General features: G+C 37.2%; 1 protein-coding gene across 1 annotated transcript; it reads right to left on the minus strand.

Moving 5' to 3' along the window:
* Positions 1-7,178: 7,178 nt before the first annotated feature.
* LOC111376723 (transmembrane protein 214-like) lies at positions 7,179-13,065 on the minus strand. Its single transcript, XM_022999702.1, has 10 exons — positions 12,527-13,065; positions 12,290-12,427; positions 10,813-11,001; positions 9,463-9,600; positions 9,238-9,359; positions 9,004-9,136; positions 8,750-8,879; positions 8,559-8,638; positions 8,081-8,215; positions 7,179-7,842 (listed from the first exon to the last, which is right to left on the minus strand). The coding sequence occupies exons 1-10, from the start codon at positions 12,968-12,970 to the stop codon at positions 7,660-7,662; spliced, it is 1,692 nt and encodes a 563-aa protein (XP_022855470.1). The 5' UTR covers positions 12,971-13,065; the 3' UTR covers positions 7,179-7,659.
* Between the last annotated feature and the right edge of the window lie 301 nt (positions 13,066-13,366).

Here is a 13,366-nt window from a genome sequence, read left to right on the forward strand (position 1 = left end):
ATATTACATTTATGCATAATAAGTGTATGTATTGCAGATTTGGGTGTATGAGACAGTCCTTGAACTGGGGGCTCGCTTCGCGAAGCGAGGGAAGACACGATACCCTCAGATACATCATTGGAGATCGTCGCAAGCGGACGAATGTCCCACTGGAAAATAGTTATCGGCCCTCCTCGACGATCCTCAGGTAAGTATTATACATTTGTGATTTATATTATACATAGTTTGAAATCTATTTACATGATCGTTAACTAGTTGAAATGTCAATATGTCAGTTTGAGGTCATACCTGAGTTGACGCCATCGATGGAAGAGGAGGCTCGGGGTCTTGTGCGGGATTTAGACTTCCGCACACCCAAGACGAGAAGATGTCTGATCCGAGCCTGAACCGAGATTGGGTATGTGAATTAAATATAATTTATTGAATATCGTCGACGTATAAATTTATTGAATAATTTTTAATGTTATTTATGTAGGAGGGCAGTCCAACTGATCGACGATCACCTCCGCCGAGGGTATCGGCTCCACCATTGGCATCGCCTCCGCCGAGGGCATTGCCGCCGCCATTGGCATCTCCACCGTCGAGGGTATCTCCTTCTCTCTCTTCCAGACACGTCCCCCGTATATCTCCGACACACAGTGATGATTTGTATGCCCATCTGATTGGATTTATAGCGGGAGAGGTCAGCACGCTACAACAAGAGTTGACGGAGATGGTCGATGATCTGGGACGAGAGTTGACAGGGAGGGTTGATGATCTATCCCATGATGTTGGAATGCTACGATCTTGTGTTGTCGACCTTCAGGATACGGTAGCGGCACTTAGAGGAGATTTAGCCAGTAGGCGATGGGGAGACAGAGGAGATGGTAGAGATGATCGAGAGGATGGCAAAGATGGTGATGGAGAGGAGTGTCACCCACAAATTTTTTGCATGATGAGATATTAGAATCATTGTGATTGTCTATTGAGGGGGAAAGGGTGGCCCCAATGGGAGGGGTGGATGAAGTGGTCCCGAAGGTCGAGAGGACGCCCGTCGTGATTGAGGGTAAGAGACATGCTGTTGATGAGACGGAGCAGGTGGTCGGCAAGAGGTTGAGAGTGCCGTCACAGTATGTTGTTTTCCCCTTTACGACTGAGGCCAAGAGGAGGACGTTCATCGATTGGACGCACCCGAACTTATTCAGGGAGGTGGACAACACCAAGTGGAAAGCGTTCGAGACAGAATGGAGGAGAATTATCCCCGGGCAAGTATTGTATGATTTTAATAAAGCACTGTACACTAACTCGTCTATGCTTATTTTAACATTTCTCTGTTCTTTCAGAGTTAGCCGCATGATAGGTAACCGGATGGTCTCGGACCCTTACAAGTGGTTCCACGATATCACCACTTCGGGAGCTTGACTCGCCGACGATGTAAGTGAACTATTCATTTCGTGTTTTTTATGTATACGTCACTTTGTATTTATTAAATGAATAACTCATACTTTTTTTGTGTTTCCTGATGCAGAACATCGATATGGCCATAGACTTGCTGCGAGATCGAGCTCAAAGACATCCAAAATCATTTAACGTCCATGGTCGAGTCATATTAAACACTGAGTTCCTTCATGTCGTTACCATAGAGTATCAGTCGCTCTAACTTATGGGTAACAAGTACACGGTGCCAGAATATATGCTCGAGTGGGTCATAGGAATGTCGTCGAGTGTCGGGTGAAAATTATGAAAGGGTTATACACATATGTACATTCCAGCGTGCATCAATAAACACTATGTTACGTTGGAGATCGTTTTTGATACACGACTATATATGTGTACGACCCAGATCATTCATGTTTGACACAAGGCCAGCTGAAACAAAACCTGAAGTCTGTAGCTGTAATTGTTGCTATGATGGCCAGACGAGCGGGGATAACTGTACAGGACTGATTACGAATTGTTCGGAACACGACGACAGCACGACAGTCCATAAGGTAAGTGTTTGAACTTTGTCATTTTCATCTTTCAAATTTAGTTTTTTAGCTACATAGTACTAAACTGATCCATTCTTATTCAATCGTAGCGGCGACTGCCGCATATTTGCCATTAAGTACGTTGAATTTTTAAGAATAAGACATAAGGTTAATGGAATCAACCAATCGTGGATACAGAACTGGAGAAAGAAGCTAGCCTGTGATTTGTTCGAATTTAATGGTAACCCGTAAATTTGTATTAAATATGTAGAACCCCAAATAATTCTACATACCTTAGTGGCACTAAGACATGAATATTGGATGACTAAAATATACTTCAAATTTTTAGTCTCATTTGAGACTCATTTTCGACATAGGAAACATTCGATTTGGAAAATGATATCTAAATAAAAGTTATAGCTCTTTGAGTTAACTTTCCAACGCACTTTGAATTACCTCAATCAGATATCGGAAGAAGACGTTATGATAGAAACACTGAAAGCTGTGCAGTGTCAACCGGACTACAACCGGTTGACCGAAACTGCCTAAAATGAAAAATTCTCGTTTTTCTCTAAAATTTAAATATTTATTTTCATCAATTATTTTCTCAAAGGGTCACCCACGTTTTTGGCAATAAAAACCACTGAAGCATTTAACCTCAAACTTAAATGGCACCTATGTTTTCTCTCTTAAATGAAATTTGATCATTCATTTGCTTTAAGTTATAGGATATTTACCTATAAATAGAGACCTCATTTCACTCTTTTTTTCTCACATCAAAAGTAAGAGCTTTTACATACTAAAAAAAGAGTTTCCAAGAGAGAAAAAGAGAGGGAGGAAAACTATTTTTCCTAAAAGTTTAAGAAGTGTTTTCTAGCATTTTTCATAGAAATTTTGGGTGCTATCAAGGAGTGTCTTCAAGCATCAATTCTCAACGGTTTTCAAACATCCAAGGAGTGTATTTCTTTCAACGTCCAAGTTTCATCGAAATTTTCAATTCAAGTTTTCAAAGTTTCAAAAGCATCAATCAATATAGGTAGAGGTACAATGTGTTTAATCGTGTTAAGTTATAAGTTTCGATTCATGTTAATATTTGTATGTCAAATGGTACTCCGGTACGGCATATCCCTCTATGTTAATGGTTGTATGTCAAATGGTACTCCAGTACGGCATACTCCTCTATGTTGAAGAAATGCTTGTATGTCAAATGGTGCCCCGGGTACGGCATATCCCTTCATGTCAAATGGTGCCTCCGAGTACGACATATATGAAAAGTTATAAAGTTAATGTTTTGAAATGTATAGTTTGATCACGAATGCACCTATGACACCTATTGAGTTTTTCAACTCACGGGTTTAATCTCATCTCTACAAATTGAAGGAATTTTACCTCGAGCATGGATGGAGGAGAAGATGAAGAGTGATGCAAAAAGCCCATGGAAATCCGGTGAATAAGTGATTTTGATTTATTTTTATGAAATATTTTCCAATGTTATTTCTTTAAAGTTTTGAATAGCGCAGAATCCGAAAACAAATTATGTTTTCTTCAAATAAATTACATTTTGTTATTTTGAAAAATGATTCAGTGTTTTTATTTAAAATATTTGAAGTATTGTTATTTAAATTATCATTCGAAAATGTAAGCTTCCGCTAAAACGTATATACTTGTTACTAAACCACCGGTTAAGCTAAGCAAAGTAAGTAGCGTACCGATCCACTAGGGGTCGGGGCGTTACAAACTATATGTAACATTCGAATTGTAAATTTAATTATTTTTTGTGATTATAAAATAATTGTAAATTTGTGTTCAATATATATAACATTCACATTGAAAATTTAATTAATTTTCTATAAGTTGATTTTTTTGTTATTTAACACATATGCCAAGTATGAAATTATTTTTTTCATAATTATTATAAACACTATTTATCAAGAATAAATATTGAATATCGAATATTTATAAAAAACAAATATTGAACAGTGTAAAGTAAACGAAAATATTATTCATTTAACGTACCTGTCTAATTGTCATTTAGGAGAATTTGACTGGTACAAAATTGTCGAGTATGGCCTATAGCTCTGCACTTGCCACACCTACGCGGTCAAGGAAACTCTCCGATAGATGGTATTTTAGATGTACTTGGACGTCCATGACCACGCAATTCAATTGCTGGTGGCAACAAATTATGACACGAGAGAATGTGCTCGGAAACTTCACACTCGATTTCATTCGACAGAAGAAATATAGTCTCATCATATGCTGTTCTCTAAGACTCAGTCGTATAATACAAAGAACATAACGTTCTGGCAGCAAAGCCTCAATACATGGCCACCGCAACTGCATGCTCACATGGAAAACTCTTCAATTGAAATATCGTACAAGTGCATGTGTTGTCAGTGAAGTCCACCATATATGTCGTATTACATACACATTGCACGGAAAAGCGGAACTTATCTAGTGCTTCCACATTCAACTTCATCGCAACCTCTACTGCCTTAAAAAGTTTCTCCTTTTGAGTTGGGATCAACACGCTAGTGCAACTCTGTGATGCTACACATCGGTCATGAAACTACTGTTGTAACTTATTACGAATGTTCTCAATCATTGCGAGAATTGGTAACTCTCAATCCTTCTTAAACAATGCATTGAGAAACTCCGCGTTATTCGATGCCATCATGTTGTACCGACGTCCTGAAAAGTATGACCACGCCCAATGTTCGATCCCCATGTTCGTCAGATACTCCAACGCCAGTAATGATTTACTTCCTATCTCGAACATGAACTTATTACACTCTTCAGCACTGTAAGCTTCGGCGACTCTCCTGAATAATGAAACGATGTCTTTGCCCGATACCTAGTTTTCAAATTACCTTGTATATGGTACATGCAATACCCATGATGTACCTCGGGAAAAACTTTAACGATACCGTTTATTATAGACTGTTCCCGATCGATTACAAAGGCAAGGTCTTTGACTTCCCCGATCACTTTCCTCAATTTAGAAAAGAACCAACGCATGAACAGATCATTCTCGCTGTCGACTATGCCGAATGCAATAGGGTAAATTTGGATGTTAGCGTTTTGACATGTAGCAATAATTAATTTGCCTTGATATTTAGTTTTCAGAGTTGTACCATCAACTAGAATTACGGGTCACATTGCATTTCGAAAACCCCGAATACATTGTCCGAGAGTCATGAACAAATACTTAAAACAATTATCGCTCCCCGTCTCAATAAAAAATGTCGTGCCAGGATTAGTTGTCCACATGTTATGGTAATACCTGGCCAATTTAGCATAACTCTCCTCAGCCGATCACATTAAATCCTCCAACGCACATTTTTGGCCTTCCAGGCTTTTTAGTAACTCATGACCACTCCATACTCTTGACGAACATCGTTAATGATGTCCGAAAGTTTGTAGATCGTCTGTGGATCCTGATACTTATGCATTATCTGTCGACCAATAAACTATGATCGAGCTTGCCTATGATCATTTCAACAAATTATCACTTCGCAAGTATGTTCCCGTGCATATTTGCGAATTACAAAACACTCATTCGTGTCCATCTTAGTCGCTCTCAAGCGTCAATTGCAATTGTCGTCAACGCAGGCAACTGTCAACAATAATTTGGTTGATTTCTTTACCTTGAACTCAAAGTTATATTTTAATGTCATCCGATGCACAACTTCCTGCAAATCTTTCTTGATTTCAAATAGTTGCTCAACATTCAAAACGTCATCATCGGGAGCCACACGTGAACAATTGGAGGACGGCCCACTTATTCCACCCCTTGAGCTCCCATCCCGCTCAGGCTCGATAAAGATAAAGCAATTAAATTTTCATTTGTAAAATCATTTATATTTTCGTTGTCCTCAACTGTCGACAGAATTCTGTACGTAACAGTGACTTCACGATCAGTTGCAACTGTCTCGGGAATAACCACACCATCTGCAGAAACTATCTCCACTATCTCCCAAAAATCTCGATCATTATTATCCGCTCCATCTGAATCTTCGCGTTCACCTTCGACAACATCCTTCTTAACTAAAGTCACACCAAGAACAGTCGGAGTCCTATGCATTTTATTTAATTCTAATAGTTAATTCAATTCAGCATCATTAGTAACAAATATAGGTGGTATCAGAATAAACGAATCCTCATAACCATTGAATAAATATCTCAGTTGCATATCGTACTAAGAAGAATCAACATTCAGCTTATTTTGCAAATTCTGATACACTTCCGCATATGATGTACTCGAAAATTGCAATACAACTACATACATCACTCGTTCATCTCCATTCCCATCGATTATTTTCATTCAGTTCGAAATCACCGAAATAACAGATCGGATTATTATATCTGCATGACGATATAGAATTTTTAAATCAATTACAACAACAAAATTTCAAATATTTTTAATCAACTTGTAATTAAAATTATAAAACAATTGTCAAAACAGAAATTAATAAAAAAAAATTCGTAAAACAATCGAAAAAAACAGCCGACTGTGAATTATTTTACAGCTGACAATCAGCTAACAACCAACTAACAATCGATTGTTTAGACAACCGACTTTCTAACAACCGATTGTTGACTGTTAGACAGTCGTCTAAGAGCCGACAGTCGGCTGTTAGATAGTCTTTTGACAGTCCGTTGTCTACTGTCTAACAGTTTTCGTAATCATCCCACAGTTAATCGTCGGACTGTTCATTTTGTAAATGACTTTTTATTCTTCTATGGTTCTAAAAAAATAAATTATAGATTTGTTAAAAAAAAATCTACTAATTACTGTATTATTTAACTACTCAAACGTACACTAATTTACTAAAATCAAAACTAAGCATGTGTAAAAATATACTTACCGATTTGAAGTAATTGATCTGAAAAAAATTTTGCCTTCGATGTTCGAAATTTTTTGATATTTTGAGGTTCAAACAAATGAAAAATGAGAATTTTTCTGTATTTGAAGCTCATTCTGCAGTTTTATAAGTGAGGAAGTGTTTGATTTTTAATTATTAACTAAAAATGTAGTAATGTCTTTTAAACTATTTAATATTTTGCAATTACATAATATATTTAAGAGCATCTCTGTCTTTTACCATTCAAGAGGTTAATGTGATAATATTCAAGTTTTTAAAAGTCAAAGTGGAAATAAGAACCTTTGACTAGGCCAATTTTAAAAGTACCCCACTTCCACCTAATCAGCTTATGCCACCATAATAAGGAAACAAAGATCACACCCAAATTCACTAAAAGAGCCTCTGATGATTATCTTAAGTTACAGACTGTATTACCACTCACGACTATCATTTCTGAATAATCATTACACCACCACAAAAATACATGTATCCATGTGCTCATTTTGCCGAAACTGAGGAAGAAAGTATTAAATAACTCCAAAGGATTATCTACCCCTAAGTCAAAAAAAATTAAGAAAAAACCAGAAGCACGAAATCAGTTCCAGATGATGAACTGAACTAGCTTCTTTAAAACAGTGATTACTTCCAACTGCATTCTACTTGGAGTAATCCCACTGTGACTCACTATTACACAAAGACCTAGCTATTCTGCCAATTTATTTTGGGTAAATATAATTAATTTTCCCATGTGAAGGATCAAAAAACCAATGTCTCAAATACCTCAGATTGAAATTCGCTCAGAACATCTGCCGGGCATTGAACAAAACCGAAAACTTGTTCCAATCCTATTCCTTTATGCTTGGAGACATCACAGCAGCTCCCACAGCCAATACCATAGTGAAGGCCACAGTTTTCACACAACTGTAACCACGTGATAGCCTTCCTAACATTACCTTGCAGTATTTATCTGCATCCTTGAAGAAAGCTTGGCGAGCAACATCCACCCCACCATTTAGTGCTTTCTCATTCTGTTGACAGAGACCATTGAAATTAATCAAGTTTAATGAATTCCAAGCTTATACCACAGGTTTAATGAATTCCATTGAAATTAATCAAGTTTAATGAATTCCAAGCTTATACCACAGGTCCAAATAAAATGCAAGATTGCAAAGGAAGTTCAAAGCCATTATTCTGTACTCATCTTTAAACTACTGGCCTAGTTTTGACAATTGACTAAGTACAAGAAAAAATACACAAGCCACTCACCTTTTCCCTGAAGCTCTTTAGACTTTCCCTAAGTGCTTCAAGAGAAGACTGTTTTGCAGAAAGCTCCTTCCATTCTTCAGCAAGCTTCCTCAAGGCAGCAGCACTGGCCTCTATGTTATCCATATAAATCTTGTCCTGTTCAAATCAAATTTTATAGCATCACAGACTAGGTTTAGAATACAGTCACACCGGAAAAGCAAGGTGAGATTGAAATTTAGAAGGTAAATTGCACACATATTGACCAAAGTAGCAAGGATGATCATAACACTTTAAGCATCTTCTTAAGCAAAGAGAAACTGATATTGGACAGGATGAGAGCACAGTTGACCTAAACTGAGTCTTCAATGAATTGTACTCAACGTTGCTGCACTTAGATTTCAATGGCTCCTTACGCTTTTCAGTCCAATCAGATTATGGTAGTAGGACATTCCAGAATCTAAATATCATTATTGTTGAGAAGAGTACAAACTAAACTTACCCACTGCTTGTAGCAATCAGGATTCTGAGTCAAACACCAAAGAAATAAGCCAGTTGCTTCACGAGACAGCTCTGGGATCCCTGCAAAGCACAATCTGTCAAATTCACTAATCACTATGAACTTTAGACTTACTAACTAAATATTTTTAGCTGATATTTGATGATAAAATATCGCTATGATCTGGAACTAACCTTCTCCAGCTGCTTTAACAGCTAAAGTCTGTATCTGCTGCGTGACTTGCTTCATTGCCTTGCTACCAGGAGAACCGGCAAGAGCAACCTCTTTAAGAGTTGGATAAATAGCCTCAAACCTTTCAGTTGCCTGAAATATGTACCACAAGAGATCAATGAAGACACTTGACCAGAAACAGGTACAAAAGAAGGGAACCAGAGAGAATACTAGCCACCACTGTTCGTAGAAGCCCCTAGTAAGTAGTAACTCATACCTTGACCCGCACAGAAGATTCAGGAAAGGTTACATGTAACAGTAAGTCAAGCGCAGCAGGTGGCATCAAGCGCTCTCCCTTTCTAACAGCACCATTTATTAATACAGTACGAGCCTTTGGTGCAGACAAAATTCTGATACATGGAAAAGTAAGTTCATCAATTAATGGAACAAATGCAAAACACAGAGAGGATGAGTGTTGTGTGTGTTAGAAAGAGAAGCAAATAATTCAAACCTTTCCACTAGCTGCAAAACCAAATCCCTGGACTGAGGATTAGACCCAGATTTGCCTCCAAGTATAGGCAAAATATGATGTGCCCACAAGTACAATCCTACAGCAAGATCTCCTTGACAGGCCTGCACATAAAGGATCAACTTCAACTTTGACTCAAAATTCACAATGACCAAAGAAATCTAAAAGTGCCACAGATGTTAAGGTGATGCCTAGTTATGTAATCACCTGAACTATCATCCACAACATAACCGGAAGCTTATCTTGTCCTTGATACTTTGAGTTTTCCCTCACTCTAGGCAATAGATTGATTAGAACATCAGGTCTCCGCCGTAACACCATTGCTAAGACTAAAAATATGGCAACCTGTAAATGAACAATAAGTACCATAAGTCAAGGTACAAATATTTAAATTGATCAAACAGTACAGCATAATAATAGTGGACTGTAAATGAGACAGGTGGACAAATTAATAAATCAACTAATGGGAAACAATGATCTCGGGCCAGAGAGTGAAAAAATAAATAAATAAATTTACATCAGTTTTGACTCAACGGTGCACCAACTCAAATTTTCCCGAGGAGGATAAAATCAAATCATGTAAGGGATGGCAAATGACTTTTGTTCTCTGTTGCATGTGCGTGAAATTGGTCAATTAGTATTGAAAAATTTATGAAGCTAAAGCAAATCCATTCAGCTGTAGATTACAATTCTAAATGAAGCACCAAGATCAATAACCCTTTTATCTCAAGGACGACCATACCACCAAAAACATTTTCAAAATCAACAACCCAAACCATTCTCATACCAAGTTCTCATCTAAACTCACAATTTTTCCAATTATAATTTCTTGGTAAAGAGGTCCTCATAAAGTTCTCTCGCCAATTCAATAAATTACTGTGAAAATCACAATCCTAGAAAGAAGAATAACTGTCGGACAGTTAAGAAATTACCCATCAAACCAGTTTTTAACAAAAACTCACAGCAATGGCAGGCCAAGAGGAGATAGCTTACTACAAGATTGAGGAGAAATTGCTCAAATTCACTAGTTAAGAGAGAAATGGGGGATTTGATTGATATACAAACAAAAATAAATGCAACAAGCTTATGCAGGGAAGACAAAAAGTTCATAAATTAGCCCTCGCATTTACAAGTTTTGAAAGAAAGAAAGGGGAAATCGGGCAAGGAAGAGGATTAATTTATTCAAACAATTAAGTGAAATACCCAAAGGTTCCTCCCCACATTTTGGAATGACAAAAATGTCAATGGTTATATGCTCTCCAATAAACTGAGAAATGCATGGCAAAATATTATTGGCAATGCAGAAAAGGGAGGGTGGATAAAGTTGTACAGAGAAATAAAATCAGAATTCCGGCCTTTCGCATGTTCCGTGTCATTGCCTCAAACACTGTTTCAAAGAATCCACAACAATACAATAAAACATAAGCCCACATATGCATCCACCATCAATATTGAACTTGATTGTCCTGCAAAAAGATGTAAATGAATGCTGAAAGTAAAAGACACCATGCAATATTTAGTTGGGGAAAGAAACAAAATAATATTATAGTAATCAACCTGAGACTTTGAAGATGTTGGCTGCCCTCCTTTCTTTGAGCTCTTAGATCCTGTCTGCTGGTGTGCCAAGTCGGCAAGAATGCTATCCAATGACCATAACACGAAGGACCCAAGAGCCTCATAGGAATTTTGGCTGATCCAGTCAACAGAAATCTTGTAAACAGCTTCAGAAATAAAAGATACAGGTACCTATTTGTGGGAAATCAGTAAATTAGACCCCAAAAACTTTGTAGTATTAAAACAAAGCAATGTCAAAATCTAACTTTCATGCTAAAAGATGCGAGTGCAAAAATCTCAGATCTCCCAAATATATTATCCAGAACCCCATGGATGATACGTCAAAAGAACTTAAAAGTGTATATTAGTAGGATAAGGCACTAAAGGTAGTGTCAGGATAATGGGGAAAAGGAAAAGAGATACTAGAAATTTAGCTATTTAACCTTCATACACATTTGGTCAGTTGGACAATAACACTTCCCAGCATTTATTGTCCCACAAGAAAACATAGATATCTTGCTGTAGAATCTTGCGGATAAACAGGGTTATGGTAAAATTCTAGCTAAGCATTTCCTTGTTGCATGCACTTTCAGCATTCATAAATATTTCACAATTGTTGGCAAAATTTGAAGTCAACATGCTGTAGACCCAAAACTAACGTAAACAATGCTTATATAAAGATCGAATGCGCTTAAAGAAAAAAGAAGAAATAAAATAATTATAACCACAAAGAACTAAATTCACAAAAAGATAAAATTAAAAGTGGGAGCAATTATCAAGTATTGTGGTGATATCAAGTCAACATTTCACAAATCAAGCAGTGAAAACTATTAAATTCACCGAATATTTAAACACATTGCAGAAATATTGTACATACACACACACATTTTTACAGGAATGTGAAATCCAATACTGGAAGAAAAAGCCAGGAGCAAGGAGTTAACAAATAAATAAAAAATTCGAACTCCACGACCCAATGTTCATATATTGCAAGAATCCCAAGAAGAAATTATATCAAGATCTCATGGACTTCAACGTCATGTACAGAAATACAATTTAAAAAATATGAACGCAAATCTAGAATAAACTCGTAAAAAAGAATGCAACTTTTAAGTGCATACAGCCAATACATAATCTGAGTATCTAGCGGATCAGCTATTTGCATATAACATTCAAATCAAAGTTTCGCAAAGCTGTACCATTGGCAAAACACCGTTTATTTGAACTTGTTAGCACATAAGCAAACAAAAGTACAAAAATTTAACAACCCATAAATATCTTTTTAATCAACTGCTCCCTACCCTCTGAAACAAAAATCAGAATTTATGCAAGGTTGTTTTTCTGAATACCTGGCAAAATGCTAATAAATGGAAAGACATTTATGCACACGCATTCCTATTATTGTTTCTGAAATTACTAGATAACAGATCTCAAAAAAATAAAAAATAAAAAATAAAAATATCACAGTGGAGCAACCTACATCCGCAGTTTTAGACAATGCAGACTCCCTGAACAACTTTAGCCACGGAAACTGCGAAGCACTGACTGCAGAAAATGCACGCCCGAAATAATCCGCAAACCTCATCAATTGTATGTCCTGCTGCCCTTCATACGATCCCTATTAACAGAACACCAACAAATTGCAAATCAAATAAAAATTCAACAAGATCATACACAAACCATGACAGAATAATTAATCGAGATATAAAAAACTCACCGACACGTGGGATAGAAAAGCCGCAAGATCAGAGGCATCGAGCTTCGCAGCTGCCTCCGGCACGGTGACCTTAGGCTTCTTCTCCTTCTTTGGCTTTTCTTTCTTTTTCACCTCTGCAGCATTAGTCTCTTTCACATTACCATCAACATCACTTGTAACATCGTCATTCTCATCATCTCCCCACTTCTTCTTCGATCTGACCGCAACATCGTCCTCGTCGTCATAAATCGCGGCAGCGCGTTGCGACTCCAATTTCCGACGTCGCTCCTCCGCGTGCTTCTCCAGATTCTTGAAAACGCCGTTCTTCTCCGCGGATCCATTGGGTACAGCCCTGGAATTATCAGGATTGGGTTTTCCAGGTTGATTTTTGCGCTGTTTTTTGGCATAAGTGACCTTTTGCCATCCATGGTTGTTTTCCTCGGAAAATGATTGGTCCTGTTCCATTGTATAAGGGAAAACGAAAATCAACGGAGTGAGTGAAAAAGCTTTTCAGTTGGAAAATGAGAGTAGAAGTTATCGGAGGAGCAAAGCGCGTTCGGAGGGGAGTAAATATAGGCGGCTCTGCATATGGGAATTACGAGAATGCCATTGTTGAAAAAGTGTAAACAACGCCCTGATTGAAATCATTTCTTAAAATTCATTTTGAGCATGTTTGGTAAGAATTTTGAGAATTGATTTTTTGATGGTTAGGAGAAAAAGTGAGATCCATCTGTGAGAAAAGAAGTCAAATATGACGATTGAAATAGTGAAATAACAGTCAAAAAATCAATTTTTTGAGGAAAAAATCACTCCCAAACAGGTTGTTAATCATACATTTTGCATCTATTTCAGATCCATTTT

The sequence above is a fragment of the Olea europaea genome, unplaced genomic scaffold (genome assembly GCF_002742605.1).
Source record: "Olea europaea var. sylvestris unplaced genomic scaffold, O_europaea_v1 scaffold1555, whole genome shotgun sequence".
NCBI lineage: Eukaryota > Viridiplantae > Streptophyta > Magnoliopsida > Lamiales > Oleaceae > Olea > Olea europaea.

Coding starts and splice junctions, on each gene's coding strand:
- LOC111376723 (XM_022999702.1), bottom strand. CDS start 12,970: ATGGAACAGGACCAATCATTTTCCGAGGAAAACAACCATGGATGGCAA. Junction 11,002..12,289: donor CATTGTCTAAAACTGCGGAT/GTAGGTTGCTCC, acceptor TCCCACAAATAG/GTACCTGTATCTTTTATTTC. Junction 9,360..9,462: donor TGTTGTGGATGATAGTTCAG/GTGATTACATAA, acceptor CTTTATGTGCAG/GCCTGTCAAGGAGATCTTGC.